Here is an 18,317-nt window from a genome sequence, read left to right on the forward strand (position 1 = left end):
CCTCGTCCCCCGTCCATCGTCCCCCGTCCCCCGTCCCCCGTCCCCCGTCCCCCGTCCCCCGTCCCCCGTCCCCCGTCCCTCGTCCCCCGTCCCTCGTCCCCCGTCCCTCGTCCCCCGTCCCTCGTTCCCCATCCCACCCCCACCCTCGTCCCCTGTCCCACCCCCCCCCCCTCGTCCCCTGTCCCACCCCCCCCCCTCGTCCCCTGTAAATTATGACTTCGTTTTCACGTTACGCGGCATACGAAGCGTTAACTCGTAGACATGGCGTTGTTTGTGTCCCACCGAACGAGGTCAGCGTCGAAGACCTCGTTATTGCTGTGGGCAACATAATCGGTATTGATAAAGTTCGCGCGGCCTCACGAATGAACAAACGTGTCGTTATTTTCGTATCCGAGGCTGAACTGGTTCACGAGATTGTATGTACAGGTTTATCGACAGATGACGGACATTTCGTACTCGTGTCCCCTCTCGACACTCCAGCCGTTAAGGTGATCATCTCGAACTGTCCTCCATTCCTGAAGAACGAGAGACTGGTCTCCGAACTATCTCGTTATGGTACTGTGGTTTCGCATGTCACGATGTTACCTTTACGTTGCCAGGACGACCGGGCTAAACATGTGATGTCTTTCAGGAGACAAGCTTATCTTGTACTTCCTCCTTCTAACGTCGAAAGAACGCTGAACATTGTTTTGAAATTCAAAATTGATAATCATGATTACCAATTATACGTAACCACTGACACCTTGAAATGTTTTGAATGTGGTAAATTCGGACACCTGAAACGCTCTTGCCCAAAAACGGCTTCGTCGAACGATGGGACAAACCACGTAAACAACAAGGATTCTTCTTCTTCATCTTTTGCTTCGGCTGTGAAGGGAACATCTTCCATGTCCGGCAATAACGCTCAGCCTTCCCATCCCGATGATCCAAACAGCACAACGAACGTCGGGGATGGTTTCACCATTGTTCCGTCAAGAAAGAGAAAGACCCTTCCCGACGGTCATTTAACTCAGAAAAAGGCAGCATTTAACAATAAGCAACCTGTCGGTAACACCCCCCCAGTCGTGACCGATGCCACTCTACAAGGCTTACCTGGGACAAACCCTGTACCTACAGCCAACAAGTTCGGCCCCCTTTCATGTGAGGCCATAGACGTTCCACATGCAGGGACTGGTTTACCTGTTAACAAATCAAATGGAATCGTCTCACCTGTTACGGACTCGGCTATTGGAAAGTCCTCTGATGATTTTGCTGAGACCACCGGTGATGAACCTGCTGAGACCACTGGTGATGAACCTGTCGAGACCATGGATGATGAACCTGCTGAGACCATTGGTGATGAACCTGCCGAGACCACTGGTGATGAACCTGCCGAGACCACTGGTGATGAACCTGCTGAGACCATTGGTGATGAACCTGCCGAGGCCACTGGTGATGAACTTGCTGTCACTTTGGAAAATGTTAATCCTGAGCATGATGATGCTGAATTCCCGCCAGGAGAAAATAGCGAAACTGTCCCAGTTACTGCTCTCACTTCATCACCGGGTGAAGCTGGAATCGCAGGAATCAATATCTTGCAAGAGACTCCTATTCTGCTAGATACCGCCACACCATCGGAGGTTGTTGCAGTCGGGGGAAGCAACATCGCTGCATCTGCTGATGCTGTTTCTGTTTCACAAAATCCACAGATTATTGCTGTTATTCCTCAAAGCAATGTTCCCACGGTGGGAGAGCACACAGATGTTACAACTAGTGCAGGTCCGTGTGCCAATATTGATGACAGCAGCGACATGCAGGATTATACAAGCTTGTGTGATTCGGAAATTAAAACTGACTCCGACGAATCTGACCTGGAGGAAGCAAACAGCCAGGTGGAAGCAATGGAGAAACCTACCAGTCTAGGTTCTACTTCCCCTGAACAAATACGACTTTTCTTGCAAAATACGTACAGGAAACGCAGTATAAACCTAACAGAATACTTTCCCGATTTACCGTCCTTCCTTGAGTGTGCTCAGGCTATTATACGCAGGCCTGACTTATTCAACTTTCCTCAGACACATTGTCACCGTTTAAGAAAATTGATCGCCAAGACGAAAAAGACTCTAAGTTAATTCATGGTGAGTTTCAAGATTGGAACAGTAAATGTCAATGGTGGTGGAAGTTCACTCCGCCAGATCCAGATCAAGCAGCTGATAAACGCAAACGGTCTCGACATAGCGTTGTTGCAGGAGACCCACGCTGTCAGATCTGTTCAGGCCCAGTGGCGGCTCATTATGGATAAGGAGTGTTTCTTTAGTAACAGCTCCTCGTCTAAGGCAGGAATCATGTTTGTCTTAGGGAAACATTTCCAACCATCCTCGCTTCAATTTGCGAATATCATTGATGGCCATCTTGCCTCTGTGACCTTCTATCTCAATCAGGTCAAGTTTACAATCCTTAATGTGTATGCTCCAAGCAAAAATGGTGAGCGGATCTCCTTCTTTGCTGAACTGAGAAAGTTCCTCCAAACACTGGATCTGCAGACTTGTCTAATTATTGGTGGCGATTTTAACTGTACTGTTAATGCCTCATGCGACCGAAACGGGCCGGAACCTCAACCATGTACCGCAAAACTCTTTGCAAATATCATCGCAAAATATAATCTCCATGATGTCTGGCGCTTGCAACACCCTTCCGAACAATCCTACACATGGTGTCGTTGTTCCAACAACCACATCTCACTTGCGAGGCTTGATCGCATTTATGTAAATTCTCACCTGTTACATGGAGTTTGCAAATCTGACATCGTGCCTTCCGGTTTCTCCGATCACTTCCTAGCTCGAGCATTCGTCCAACTCTCGAAACCGTGTCCAGGGAGTTCTCACTGGAAGTTCAACAATAGTTTAATAGAAGACTTCAACTTTATTCAGGCTTTTGAATCTTTCTGGACAGATCTCTTGGAACGGAAGCTAAGCTGTTCTGTTAACCCACTGGTGTGGTGGGATCTAGTAAAAACCCAAATCAAAGGCTTCTGCCAACAATACCAGAGCTTCTCAAAAAGGGCTGATTATGAAGCAAGGAAATTATTGCAATTAGAGATTTTACATCTTCAGAGGGTCACAGGACAAAATAATAATGTGCAAAGAGCCTTAACCGAAAAACAGTCTTTATTGAAAGAAATAACTGAGAGGAATGCACGTGGTGCCCTAGTTCGGATGAGGGTGCAGCACCTTAACGAGACAGACATACCAACTAAGTATTTTTTTTCCTTAGAGAAACGCCTCCCGAACAAACAGCTCTCTCAACTGCGTTTGGCAGACTCATCCATCACTTTCAACCAATCAGTTATTAAACTTTTCACAAAGGAATATTTCTCGAAAATATACTCGATGGAGCAAATAAACCCCGTCAGTGTCGCCTCTATCTCCGTAGGGCTGCCAGTGTTGTGTGAGGGTGGACGTTCCTACCTGGAGGGGCCCATTACCTTGGACGAACTTGGCGCCGCTCTGCACAGCCTTGCTGTTGGGAAAGCGCCCGGATTGGACGGACTCACAACTGAATTTTATAATAAATTCTGGCATCTACTGGGTCCCGAACTCCTCAACACCTTGAACGCAAGCTGCCAGCTTGGAGAGCTCCCTCAGAGTTGCCGACGGGCTATTCTCACCCTCATTCCAAAGAAAGGAGACTTGCTCTATATTAAAAACTGGCGCCCAATCTCTTTGCTATGCACAGACTATAAAGTATTCTCAAAAGCCCTGGCATTGCGACTTACTCCTCATCTCTCCTCATTGTTGAAAGAAGACCAATGTTATTGTGTACCCAAGCGCTCCATCTATGACAACATCTCCCTCGTAAGAGACATGATTGAACTGTGCAAAGAAAACCCCACAGATTTGGGACTCCTTCTCCTTGATCAGGAGAAGGCCTTTGACCGCGTCGATCATCGGTACCTCTTCAAAGTGCTTGAACGGTTTGGACTTGGTCCGACCTTCATTTCTTACATTAAGATACTGTATAACAATATCTCTAGTGTGCTTAAGATACACAATGGACTTGTTACACCCTTGCCTGTCAACAGGGGAATTCGACAAGGTTGCCCCCTCTCTGGCTTGCTCTATGCTCTCTCCATCGAACCCTTACTGGGTTATTTGCGTGCTAGACTAACCGGGGTTGGGTTTTCTCATCTTGAACGGCCCATTAAGGTGCTGGCATATGCTGATGATGTGTGTGTTTTTGTGCGGAACCTCAATGACATTAACGTTGTCCGTTATTGTCTATCCGTGTTTGAAAAGGCTTCTTCAGCCAAAGTGAATTGGGAGAAAACGAGCGCCATTTGGCTTGGTCCGTCATGTCACTCGGCACCCAAACTTCCTGCTCCTCTTGCATGGGCCACTGATGGCGTGAAATACCTTGGAGTGTTCTTGGGTAATGACGCCACAGTAGCAAAGAATTGGGCTGGTCTGTTGGATCTTGTTGAAGGGAAACTGCAAAAATGGAGAAATCTGATAACACAACTGTCTTATCGTGGAAGGGTCTTGGTGATCAACAGTTTGGTGGCCTCTACCCTATGGCACAGGTTCTTTGTGCTGCACCCTCCGGTAGTGTTGCTTCAACAGCTCCAGAAGTGCTTTGTGTCTTTCTTCTGGGATGGAAAGCACTGGTTGCGACCCGAGGTCCTCAGCTTGCCACTGACCGATGGAGGCCAAGGCCTGGTTGACATTAAGAGCCGGTTAATGGCCTTTCGACTTTCGGTTGCTCTACGCATGCTGTACATGCACCCCTCTCCACCTTGGGTCGGCGTCGCTCGTCGCCTTTTGCAGCAGGCGGGGAGACTAGGCTATGACCACGCTATATTCTTGATGGATCTCTCGCATCTTGATATGTCTCCCCTCTCCAGGTTTTATCAAAGTGTACTAAACGCATGGCGAACTCTAACGACAACAAGAGCTACGCATTCGTACACAAAGCAAATGTTCTTGATGGAACCTTTGTTTTACAATTCAATTTTCCATGATATGCCTGCTGATAGGTGCCTCGTTCAACGCTTTGTCGCGAAGAACATAAAATCGGTCGCCGATCTTTTAAGCCCAAGTGGCAGTTGGATTGGAGCTGATGCATTGGCAAGCCTGGTTGGCGTGCGATCCTCCAGAGTTGTGGCACGTATGCTACGCTGTGTGCTTCATACCTATGTACAGCTTGCACCTAACTGGGAGCAAGTCCAAGCAGACAACGAACAAGGTGCCTCTCCTGCTACCTTTCCTGAACTTATTTGCAAGTTTTCTCTTGCCAACTCTCCTCCGTGTACCCCCTTTAGCGTAGGATTCAATGGGTTTCCTAAACAAAAAGACCTCTATTTGGGTTGCGTAAGTTTCCTTTTGCAAGGGCAAATGACACAGCGGAGGGTTCGATGGAGAGACCTCTTACCTTGTTCCCCCCCATATTTTCCTAATTGGAAAGGATTCTATCATCCTCCTGTGCCGCCACGACATGGTGACCTCCAATGGAGACTTGCACACTGGATCCTCCCCTCTAACCACTTGCTGCACCGCTTCTCAAGTCTCCTAGCAGATGAATGTCCCTTTTGTAAAAGACCTGAAAACCTCTTTCATATTTATGTTGAATGTCAACGGTTGGCTCCTTTATTTATCTTTCTTAAGAATTGTTTTGGCAGGATTGGCTTGGTTTTCAACACTTGTGTTTTCATTTATGGCTTAGACATCTCACACAAGAATATGAATGATGTGTTAGGTAATTTCCTGCTTGCACAGGCAAAAATGGCAGTGTATAAATCAAGAAAAAGAAAAGTTGATGATCTCGGAGCTAATGAGGAAAATGCCTTATTCTTGTTTAAAAATCTTGTGACGAGCCGTGTAAAGTTAGACTTTGCCTTTTTCTCCATAACAGGAAGGCTGCCACAGTTTGAGACCAAATGGTGCGTGAAAGAAGTCATTTGTAAAATCCTGGAGAAACGTTTATTGTTTTGTGAAATGTTTTGTGCATAATTTTTACTGTATTTTACTGTATTAATATTTTTTGTTTGTTTCTCTGCTTGAAATGACAATGTGACCCCTATTTGGGGGTTTTCTTTTTCTATTTTTATAATAAAAAGATACAAAAGTCTCTCTCTCTCTCTCGCTCTCTCTCGCTCTCTCTCGCTCTCTCGCTCTCGCTCTCTCTCTGCCGTTTTCACTGAGCACATGTGCTCCACTCTTGAGCCTGGATTGTTGACCTAGCACATGCCTGCATGACTCTCTTTCACACTAGACATTGTGGCTGAACACGTTTTATTGGCACTCCGCTTTGCTTTGGACTTTGTTCATTCAGCACGTTTCATTGTTCTCTGCTGGCTGCCGGACTCCCTCTCGGTGGACTCCTTCTCGGTTTGCATGACCTCACCTGCCCTTGTTCGTGCTGGGACTACCTGCTCGTGTTCATTCTGGGATCGCCATTACCTGCTCGTGCTGCTCGGTGGTGACACTGGGATGGGGGCGTCGCGAGGAGAGGCATCCGGAGCATCGTAGCCTTTGTGCGAACAGTAACAGGTTTCCAACGTTTGTTCATTCCACTCCTCTCCCCCTCCCTCGTGTATGTGTGCTGGGCCCATGTAGTGTTTGTTTGTAGTAATCGTAATAAGGTGTAGAATAAGCGAAGTTCCTGCTTCTCATCCGTTTTTCTTTCCTATTGAATAATTACATTGTAAATATTTGTAAATAAATCGAATCGTAAAACGTTTCCTTTCTCTCTGTCCGTGAATGTCTTTTCTTTCATTGGTCCGCCATTGCTTGCGCCCAGGTTAATAATCGGCCGTAATGGAATTAGCATTACCCCGGCGGTTACCAACGGTTTTTGTTCGGCCGTTTAATTTGGGACACCGGAGGGTACGTACAGTACGTTCTCCGATTAAAACTGTCACGTGGTACAGGTAAGCTATCGTGCGGCGGTCCAATTGGCGTTCGTAGTTGCTGGTTCACAACCTGCCGAGGTACGAAGTTATTCGTGCGCGGGAGCTGCAGGTCCGGTAATTTCGATGGGGAACGGAGGCTAACCCCCTCGTAGTAAACCCCAACCCTGGGCCGTAACATATTTGGTGTTCAGGAGCGGGATTCCTGTCCGAGCACCATAACGCATTGGTGCCGTTAGTGGGATTCCGCTCCGGCCACCATAACAATATCTCATACAAGTCCGTCTCTTCCCTTGTTCCCTTAATGTCCCGTCCAATATTCCTGTGCCTTCTCTCTCCACTCAAACATTTTGTTATCCTGTTTTCCTTCACTTTTGGAGTCATCGTTATATTACCTCCACCACCGAAGGTGGTTGAAGGTGATGTTTTCACCCCTGTCTGTTTCTTTGTTTGTTTGTTTGTGAACAGGATATCTCAAAAAGTTGTGGTTGGATTCTGATTAAATTTGGTGGACAGTTTGGATGTGTGACAAGGACGAATTTATTTGATTTCGGTGAAGATCCGAATCCGGATACAATAATTTTTTGTTTTTTTAAAGTGCTTCTTCACCATTGAGTGACATCGGGACAAAACAATACATATATACAGTGCATTCAGAAAGTATTCAGACCCCTTCACTTTTTTCACATTTTGTTATGTTGCAGCCTTATGCTGAAATCGTTTAAATTCATTTTTTCCCTCATAAATCTACACTCAATACCCCATAATGACAAGGAGAAAACAGGATTTTAGAAAGTTTTGCAAATTTATTAAAAAGAAAAAACTGAAATATCACATTGACATAAGTATTCATACCCTTTGCTATGACACTTGATATTTAGCTCAGGTGCCTCCCATTTCTCTTGATCATCTTTGAGATGTTTCTACACCTTGATTGGAGTCCACCTGTGGTAAATTCAATTGATTGGACATGATTTGGAAAGGCACACACCTGTCTATATAAGGTCTCACAGCTGACAATGCATATCAGAGCAAAAACCAAGCCATGAGGTCGAAGGAACTGCCTGCAGAGCTCAGAGACAGGATTGTGTCGAGGCACAGATCTGGGGAAGCATACAGAAAAAATTCTGCTGCATTGAAGGTTCCCAAGAGCACAGTGGCCTCCATAATCCTTAAATGGAAGAAGTTTGGAACAACCAGGACTCTTCCTAGAGCTGGCTGTTCCTAGAATCTGAGCAATCGGGGGAGAAGGGCCTTGGTAAGAGAGGTGACCAAGAACCCAACCCGATGGTCACTCTGGCTGAGCTCCAGAGATCCTGTGTGGAGATGGGAGAAACTTCCAGGTGGACAACAATCACTGCAACACTCCACCGATCTGGGCGTTATTGCAGAGTGGCCAGAAGGAAGCCTCCCCTCAGTGAAAGACACATGATGAAAGCCGCTTGGAGTTTCCTGCAAAAAAGCACCTGAAGGACTCTCAGACTGAGAGAAACAAGATTCTGTGGTGTGATGAAACCAAGATTGGACTGTTTGGCTTCTGTGTCACCAGATAGTTAATGATACTCCCTCTCTTTCTAGTAAGGGAAACATATGAAAATCTGTTAACTAAATTGTTACCAAAAAATTTCTTCACAAATATGTTTGTAAAGGTGTGTAATAACATGTGTTAAAATGTTGAAGGTCAACTCCCGTGGGAAACCCAGAAAAAAAGCTGTTGAATTCGGGTACCGAAAAATTATTTTCGAGAATTTTTATTTTTTTAAATCCGCCCTTAAGTAACTTATGAGGGGTCAAATAAGGGTTTTTCATGATTCTGAGTTGATTGTTAACATTTATATTTCACCACAGACACTCCTTTGTGGAAAAATAATTTCTAAATATATCTCATTGTCTACTTTGCAGGACATGGAGTCTAGCAATATGGATGAAGACGTTACTCCACCTGTGCTCAATTGCTTCATCTGTGCACGCTCGGATACACCAGCTGAAAGGCTCATACAGGCAACTCCAAAGGGATACTCAACTTTATTGAAACAAGCAGAAACTGTCGAAAATGTTACTGTTGTGGAACGTATGAAGGAGGCTCAAAAGGAAGGAAAACTGAGGTACCACCAGAAGTGTAAAAATGATCTGTACAACAACTTTGTTGCAACCACCAAGAAGTCAGCTCAAGCATCAAAGGCAGAGAAAGAGTCATCAAAGTTGAAGAGAAGACGCACTACTTGTGAGTTCAGTTCATCAACTGGCTGCAGTTCTCGAAGATCACAGTCAGTTGACCTCCTGTATAAGGATGTATGCATTCTTTGCAACCAACCAGCCCAGCTCTACAAAAATAATCCAGCACAAGCTAGAAAGAAATACAGAGTGCCAGATAATTTGACTGCAGATACACTGAAGGCAAGCTTGCTGAAGACAGCACGGAGTCGCGGGGATGACTGGGGCACTGAAGTCACTGGACGCCTGGAAGGGATCAACGACTTGGTAGCAGAAGAAACACTGTACCATTTGCGATGCAAACTTATGTTTGCGAGAGGTGACAGTTTGTCCAAGACTGATGAGGAAGGAAAAAGGAAGAGAGGACAGAGGAGTATTGATGAGGAGCGAGAGGCAGTTTTTATTGAATTCTGCGAATGGTTAGACTCAGAATTAGAGCATGGGGTAATGAACATGGACCAAGTCCATGAAAAGCTGCAGGAGTTTGATCAGTCACCAGAGAAGAGCCTTTCTTATTCAAAGCATTGGCTAAAGATAAAACTTCTAGAGAAATACGAAGACACCTTGTATTTCACAACACAGGAAAGAAGGGCAGATGTACTCTGTCTCAAAGATGGCACCGACAATATTCTGCGAGAGCATTATGCTAATCTTGACCATGGAGATGAGAAGACTCAGATCATAAAGACGGCACTCAAGTTCATATCCAATGATATTGCCTTGATTGATTTAGGTCCAAAGTCATACCCCACCACACACAGTATGACTGACATCGATAGTCAGCTGACACTTGTTCCTGCAAGCCTTCAGATGTTCTTGAGACCGATTGTCAAGACAGACGAAAGAGTTGCCGTTTGGGGGCAGAATTTTATTAAGGCCTGTCGACCTCGGTCTGGAGTATTGCCACACCAAATGGGGCTTGCCATACAACTTGATCATAGATTTGGGTCAAAATGGATGCTCAACAAGTTCCACCGGCTGGGATACACTGAGTCTTACACGGAGACACAAAACTACAAATACTGCTTCCTTAATAGTAGGAGTGGAGATGATGTTCCAGATACTTCTGGCACTCTTGACACCATTGTGGAGGAAACCGATGAACAGATCAATGATGAGGTTGCGGTTGATGCTGCGCTTGAGGATCAATCAGTGATGACAGCCAAAGTGCCAGCCAGTGAAAGTGAATTGTCAAGTAATGATCAGGTGGTCTTTATGGAGGTTGGGGAAACAAACAATGCAGTCACTCAGTTTGTTGGAGACAATATAGATTTAAACATTGTCTCTATTCATGGAAACACTCCCTTTCACTCAATGGGTTGGATCGAAGTCACCTCTCCGGCACCACCACCATTTTCAAGTACATTTACCATGGACGAGATACTACATTGGGTGAAATTCGGTACAACATGTTCTCAAGGAAGGCAGCGGCAGGAGTGATCAAACCAGAGACTCTACCTCCAACAGAGGGTGCAGCTGCACAACATTCACTCCGTGCCTACCTGCAGACCCGGGACTGGATCCTTCTACAGAGCATGTCTCTGAACCCCAGTGACTATGGATGGACAATAGGTGTGCATGGGTATGAGCCAGTTCCAACACTGGACCCCACGGCTCCTGAGGAGCTATTGCAGTTCACGAGCTGTAATTGTAGATGCAGCTGCAAGAAGAATGGGGTCACGTGCATCTCGGCCTGTGGAGTCTGTAATGGCATTACATGCAGAAACTGCAGTCATGATGTTGCTGAGTCTGAAGAAGACATAGACAATGACTGTTGAAACTTCTGACATTGTGAATGAGAAATAACTCTTGAGTATTATATATGTATGTGAAATAAAAGCTACTTTGTGTGTAAATGTAAAAGTGAAAATATAAATGTTAACAATCAACTCAGAATCATGAAAAACCCTTATTTGACCCCTCATAAGTTACTTAAGGGCCGATTAAAAAAAATAAAAGTTCTCGAAAATAATTTTTCGGTACCCGAATTCAACAGCTTTTTTTCTGGGTTTCCCACGGGAGTTGAACTTCAACATTTTAACACATGTTATTACACACCTTTACAAACATATTGGTGAAGAAATTTTTTGGTAACAATTTAGTTAACAGATTTGTGAAATATCTCATAAAATGCCCTTACTATTCCCCTATTTCTTCCTTCCCTCTTTCCCAATCCCCCTCGCTGCCTCCTACCTCTCCTCCTCCTCCACCTCCCCTCCTTCCTCCTCTTCGTCCACCTCCTCCTCCTCCTCCTACTCCTCCGCCTCCACCCCTCCTCCTACTCCACTTCTCCTCCTTCCCATCCCCTCCCTGGTGTGCGACCTCAAACTACCACTACTACTGTGCACCAGCCTCTCTGAGTTACCTCATTAACCTCAACCTTGCAGTACTTCTGCTAAAGATAACATCGCTGTCGTTACAGCTAATGACACACCTAAGGATGCAACTGCTTAGTGTGTTCTTCCTGCATCTTTGGTTCCCCCTCCTGAAACAACCATGGATATGGAGCAAATGGGTGAATGCCCTGAGGGAAATGAGGATTATGACTCAGACGGTTGCTCCTCTCTGATGTCAAGTGCACTTGGTGAGGAGCTATTCCAGATATTAGTCTTGATACTACAATTTATACCACTGATATCTTATATTTTTTCCAAAAAAAATACTCATAAGAAACGGGTAAACCCGAATGATTTTTTCCCCCAACTTGTGTGCTTTTGTCCAAAAAGCTCAAATCATTGTTATATGAACCCACGGAAACTGTTGCCATTTCCAGCGCTTCTTGCAAGAGATTGAAAAGATACATTGTTAAAGTAAGGAAGCATTTGAATACATAAACATTTTGGACCACTCTTTTCATTATGATTATACCAAGTTTGAACATAAATGGTGGGCGCAACCCCCTTCGTAAAGCTCAAACTATGCAGCTGATTAATAATAAAAAGGTAGATATTCTTATTTTACAAGAAACTCGTGCGACTGAGTTCCCTGGCAGATTGGAGGCTGAAGCTGAAAGGCACCTGTTTTTTTTTTTGTTTTTTTGTTTTTAGTAACACGGCCTCTGTGAGTGTGTTATGGTTGTGGTGAATTCGGCCATGTAAAAAAATCATGCCCCAAACACCTTCCCATCCCCTCTCTTGTTTTTATTGTCAATGTTTATGCCCCAAGTGACAGCACAGCCAGGACAACCTTATTCACGGAATCTTTTACCTTCCTTGACCATCTTGCCCCGATATCCTTTTGTGTTTAGGTGGTGATTTTAATTGTACATTAGACCCAGCCAAAGATCGGAGCAGCCCTGAACCCCAACCAGCTAGTGCTAGGCCTCTGTCCGCACTTCTGTTTCGAAATGATATTGGTGATGTTTGGTGACTACAACATGGGAACACTCAGCAATTTACTTAGTGTTGTTGCCTGTTAAACAACTTGTCGCTTGCAAGGCCTGATACATTTTATATCGGCCTCTCCTTTTTAAACCTTGTAAGTTTTACTGATAATACTGACCATTTTTTAATTAAAATGCGTCTTTCTTTCCCTAGCCCTCAGAGGCATACTTCTCATTGCTCCTTCAATATCTCTTGACCAAAAGACCCAGAGGACCCAAAAGACCCAGAGGGCTCAAAACATTCCGAAGACCCAAAAGTCCATGAACACACAAAAGACTGATGACCAAAAAGACCCCTGAGTCTGGCAGGCAGGTATGCTACAAGGCATTAAGACCAATTAAAATTTGGTATAACGGACCAATGGGCCCACTAGTACCTTAAAACAGTTTGGTTTTGGGACAACCTTTATTTCTCATGTGTAATTTCTGTACAATCATGTTTTAGCATCATTAAAGTCAATAACAGTTGATGTGCACCACTAACGGTTGAAAGAGGAGCCCGCAAAGGGTGTCCTTTATCGGGCATTCCATACTCTCTCTGCATTGAACCTCCACTAATTCGCCTTCATGCCAGCTTACCAGGTTTTCCTGTGATGCCAACCGAAAGGCCAATTCTCACCTCAGCATATGCTGATGATGTGTGTGTTGTGATACGTAGCAGTGATGATGTCACCATGCTACTAAACAATTTGGAAAAATTTTTATTTGGCATGCACAACTGCAATAAATTGGAACAAATGTAAAGCTTTATGGATTGGCCATACCCCTGCTGTTGGTTTGCCTTCTCTTCCCAGAGGTTTGCATTGGGAGAAAGAAGGCATCCATTATCTAGGTGTGTGCATTGGCACTGCTGCTTTTATGGCTTAGAATGAGGTAAATGTAGTTAACAAAATTGATAACGGACCAGTTAAGCGGAGAGGAATATATTAACTACACAGTCGAACAGAGGTCATGCCTTAGTAATTAATAATGTAGTGGCTTCCTTGTGGAACAAAATGGTTGCTTTGCACCCTCCTGAAGCACTGTTGCTGACAATCCAGAAACATCTGCTTGATTGATTCTAGGGTTACCATTCTATGGCTTTGGGTTACCATTCGACATCCTTATGTGCTCCTGAAGTTATTTACCTTCCATTGGCAGAAGCCATGATCTCATTGACATTGTCAGCTGACTAATGCAGGCTTTTTGAGTTTTCACTGTTCATCGTTTTCTGTTTCTCATTTCACTGCCATGGTGGCCTATTGCCAACTATCTGCTGAAAATGGCTGGCATGCTTGATTTCAACAAGGAACCTTTTATCATGGACCTGCAACATGTGGACATCTCCCAATTGCCTTTGTTCTACCAAGACCTGTTGCAAGCCTGGCAGCCTCTCGTGGTGCACCGAGATACCGAGATATGGTGTGCAACACCAACAACTTTCTTGATGAGCCTATCTTTTACAATGCACTCTTTCCCAACATACCTGGATCACGTATGTGCAACCTTTCATAAGTTCTGGGTGTACATGTCGTATGAGACCTGTGGAACAACCAGAATGAAACATGGTACTCAGCAGGGCATATTGCAACTACTGTTGGAATGCGTTCTCTAAGAACTGTCTCCCAGATTATCCAGGAAATTTTCCATACTTTTAAAAGTCTGGGACTCCATTTTGATACTAACAACACAGTCCCTGCAATGCATGTTCCCTTCCTCAGGTACATATAACATCAGCTGCATTAACATAAACTGTGTGCCTTTCTTCCTCTCCACTTCCTAGTGCTGCGAAAAAGTCCCTGTACCACCTTTGTGTTACTATTCGACATCCTTATGTGCGCAAAGATTACTTTGGATACCAATGGACAGGTATACTACCTCCGGGGTCTCCCCCTTGCCCACAATGGGTCTCCATATATGTCCCGCCAATTGTAAAACTGACTGGTGATATATTCTGGAGAATTGTACATGTGATTTTACCTCCCAATGTTTTATTACATAATTTTAGTGTTTTAAATTCCGTTTCATGCCCCTTTCCTATGGCCTCTGAAGGTTTACACCATGCCGATGTTGACTGTGCAAGACTTAACCCACTTTTTACTTTTTCACAAATGTGCTGCCACACGGATGTTTCTTTTTCTTTACATATTTTTATTTTTGGTTTGTCGTTAAATTCCAAAAATATTGCCGTGTCTGCTCTCACAAATTTTCTAATAGCCGAAGGGAAGCTACCAATTTATAAAACAAGGAAAGCTAAACTTGCAAACTCTTTAGCAGACTACAATGTTTTAACAGTTTTAAGGCTGTTAACCTTGCCATCCATGGCCAGACGACGTGCAGAGTTTTATTTTCACCAAAACCTACATAATTTAGAACCGTTTAAGCAGATATGGTGTTACAGGAATACATTGTGTAAAGTAGACCATAATGATCTCGCTTTTTAATTTTAACGGTGCACTTGTACTATTTTTAATCCTTCACCTTCCTTCTTATTAGCCTGGTGTTGGCTTAGCGGTTAGGGTGCCAGCTTGGGATCCTCAGATCCTGGGTTCGAATCCCGGTCGATCGCTGAATTAACGACCAGGGGGGTTGACTCAGACTGTTCATCCTTCCGAGGTCGGCAAATTGAGTACCAGCTTGCTGGGATGAATGATCCCGGTGTGTACCCCGGTTAAGAATAGGTACACTGTATCCCTGCACATTGTAAGAGGCGACCAAGGGTTGGCGTCAGGAAGGGCATCCGGCCATAAAAACATTGCCTCAAACAGGAAACCATGATTGTCATGGGGCCCGCAAGGCTAACCCCCGCTCTGGTGGGGAAAATGGCATTAAAACGATCATTCATTCATTCATATTCATATACCTTCCTTCTTATGACTTGGTGTTTTGATGGTGTGTCTAACTGTTTTTCTAACCTTGTTTAAATAACGGTATACAAAAGTCAACGTCTTTGTTTTTTTATGTTTTGTATGCACGCCCACATCTTTTAAGTTACAAACTCAAAATTTGAGGTACAAATACACCTTTGTGTGGGGGAGAGGAGGAGAGGGAATGCTATATACCATAGGCTATGTTGCCGCGGCCTCACGTGGGGGTTTGGGAGGCTGGGGGTCATACATTATCGATGTAAATGTGTACCGTGTAGCACCACCTGGTGGTGGTGGCAGAGGGTATTACAAATTCCTTTTTTTTTTTACCTGGGCAAGGCTGAAGTTAAAGCTCTCTTTGCATAAGTAAATTTATTTTGGCAAACAGAACGACTATAATTGGTCCGTCAGCGAAGCGACATGTAGTTTCCGCTAGTATATTATTATATATACATATATTTACCTTTTCACAATTCCCTAAACGAGATTGAAATACCTTTCGTGATCAGGCCTTTCCATGTTTATTGACTCTACAATCTTACTCGCCACTCTCTCCTCCTACCTCTCCTCCTCCTCCTCCTCGACCTCTCATCCCTGGCTATTTGTCCTTTCAATGTATTATCCCTTGTTTTCTTCATTGAGAAATTGTCTCATCTCAAACTTTTAATAAAAAAACAACATTTCATGTGCATTGTGCTTTGAGATGTTTACACAAAATGTATTCACTCAATTCTGGTTCATCCCTTGTCTTCTGTGGCCAATTTGCTTTTTTATCTCAAGTAAAAAACAACAACATGAAAACTGCTCAGAAACTCTTGTTAAAAAATATTTATTGTGAAATGGTAAACCATTTTAAATAGCAATATAAGTTAAAAGTTCAGTTTTTAGACAAAACTTCAGATAAATACAAAACTTGCTTCAAAATAGAAGCAATGACAAATATTAGTGCAAAAAGCAATAATTAAAACACCAGGTTCCTCTAATATATCACACAGTGCAATATGACTTGTATATTCCTCAGATGATGATGTAGGCCACGTGTGAGGAGTTTGGTTGGGTGTACTTTATACCAACAAAACTACAACAGCAGCGTTTCACATTTGAACGTTTTTAACAAAATAAATGAATCATGGATCTCAATGATTGGTATTCGTACCAAGCATTCCACATTGTAATACTGCTTTAATAGTTGATCGTGAAACAGTAACTTTGGATGGCGTATAGTGGAATTAAAATCAAGAGGATTCCCCTTCACCAGAGGGTCGTTCAGATCTGAAAAGGAAGGAAGTAAACAATAATGAGTGAGTACACAATCACTTTCATTCATCTGTAAATATTTTCAAGAAACACGAGTTTCAGGTCGTTGGTTTAAATTCAGATTCTCAATGCTCACCTTGATTTAAGAAGTCTGTCCATGACTTTCTTCACCCATCTCGCTCGAGGATTAAGACAAATCTGTTTCGTGAGGTCAGACTTGAGGGTCAGTCTGATAAAGGAACAAAATGATCAGGTTAGTATTTGGTCCCAACGTTCATTCATCAAATTAATTTTCTCCAGTTGATTGAATTATGATTTCCTCCAATAAAAAAATTATTTATTTCACAGTGAGATCATCATTATCCAAACCTTCAATTAATTAATCTTGAACCGTATTAAATGGGTGTTGGTTTGCATCTTTCACTAAGTTGTGTAACTTCAACAAAAGCGAAAGTAATTCTTATACTTACAGGATCTCTGTGCGAGGACAGTTCAGGTTTTGTGGAATTATCTCCAGTTGATGAAAGCGGCTTGGGTGGTAGAAATTTGATGTGACTTCCAGACACAGACACCGACCGCTGCTTCCGATGGGGATCGCTGTGAAGTGAACAAAATTCTTCACATTATTGACGTCATCAATTCCGTAATTTGTTTCCTCATCACAAAATTAAAATTGCTTTCACTCATTTCTGCTTGTACACTTCCTTTGGCAGAAAAAAAAAATCATAAATTAGTTACACTGTTAACAGAATAGTGATTGCAAAACAGGGAATGTTTGATACCCTGTGTCACCACCACAAATAAGTAGAATTTTTGAAGGACAGAGCACAAGTGTGGACATACCTTCACTAAATGTGGAGCACACGATCAAAACAATGGCCAAAGCAACGATGTACTTGGAATTCATGTTGACTTGGGATCACCAGCTGCCTCTTCTGTTCAAGACCCTGCTAATAAGCTGGACTTCTCCTAGTGTGCTTTGCCTTTGCTGACCCTTTTATAGGGGCTGCTGCAACCAGTTTCCCTGCATTTCATGATCGGGAAATTCCCAAGGAGGTGATGCACAGCGGAAGAATGTGGAATCTTCACATTCTGAGCAAATCTCCCACTCTCCTCCCCTAGCCCCCTCCACCCTGCCCCCAACTCCTCCCCCACCCCCCCCCCCTGCTCAACACCACAACCCCTTTCCTCTTCCATTTTCTTCATGATCTGTTCAAACCACAACTCTGCTATCTATTTTCTGCCAACTCGTGAATTTTGCTTTTCCTCTTCCCTTTTCTTCATTTGTTCAAACCACAGCTCTGCTATCTGTTTTCTGCCAACTCATGAAATTTTGCTACTTGAACCACTATTAAGAATGCCGATCAAGTTGAATTAAATCATTAACCTATATATATATATATATATATATATATATATATATATATATATATATATATATATATTTATATATATATATATATATATATATATATATATATATATATATATATATATATATATATATACATATATATATATTATATATATATATTGATATATATATATTGATATATATATTGTTGTGGAAATGAGAATTGTGTTTTTTATTGTTGTAAAAATATCACCCTCCTTCCTCCAGTTGTGTATAAAGGTCAAAGGGCGTCCCTTAGTTAGGTCATATACAATCACGTTAGCCAATCATAGATTTCCTCCTTGTTGGAAGTTATTTCCTTATTCTGTGTATTAGGTTAAG

General features: G+C 43.3%; 1 protein-coding gene across 1 annotated transcript; it reads right to left on the minus strand.

The window, feature by feature from the left end:
* Nucleotides 1-16,138: 16,138 nt before the first annotated feature.
* On the minus strand, nucleotides 16,139-17,676 carry LOC137430650 (C-X-C motif chemokine 10). Its single transcript, XM_068121442.2, has 4 exons — nucleotides 17,426-17,676; nucleotides 17,053-17,179; nucleotides 16,719-16,811; nucleotides 16,139-16,597 (listed from the first exon to the last, which is right to left on the minus strand). The coding sequence occupies exons 1-4, from the start codon at nucleotides 17,487-17,489 to the stop codon at nucleotides 16,561-16,563; spliced, it is 321 nt and encodes a 106-aa protein (XP_067977543.2). The 5' UTR covers nucleotides 17,490-17,676; the 3' UTR covers nucleotides 16,139-16,560.
* Between the last annotated feature and the right edge of the window lie 641 nt (nucleotides 17,677-18,317).

This window comes from Myxine glutinosa, chromosome 7, assembly GCF_964187855.1.
Source record: "Myxine glutinosa chromosome 7, kmMyxGlut1.1, whole genome shotgun sequence".
Taxonomy (NCBI): Eukaryota; Metazoa; Chordata; class Myxini; order Myxiniformes; family Myxinidae; genus Myxine; species Myxine glutinosa.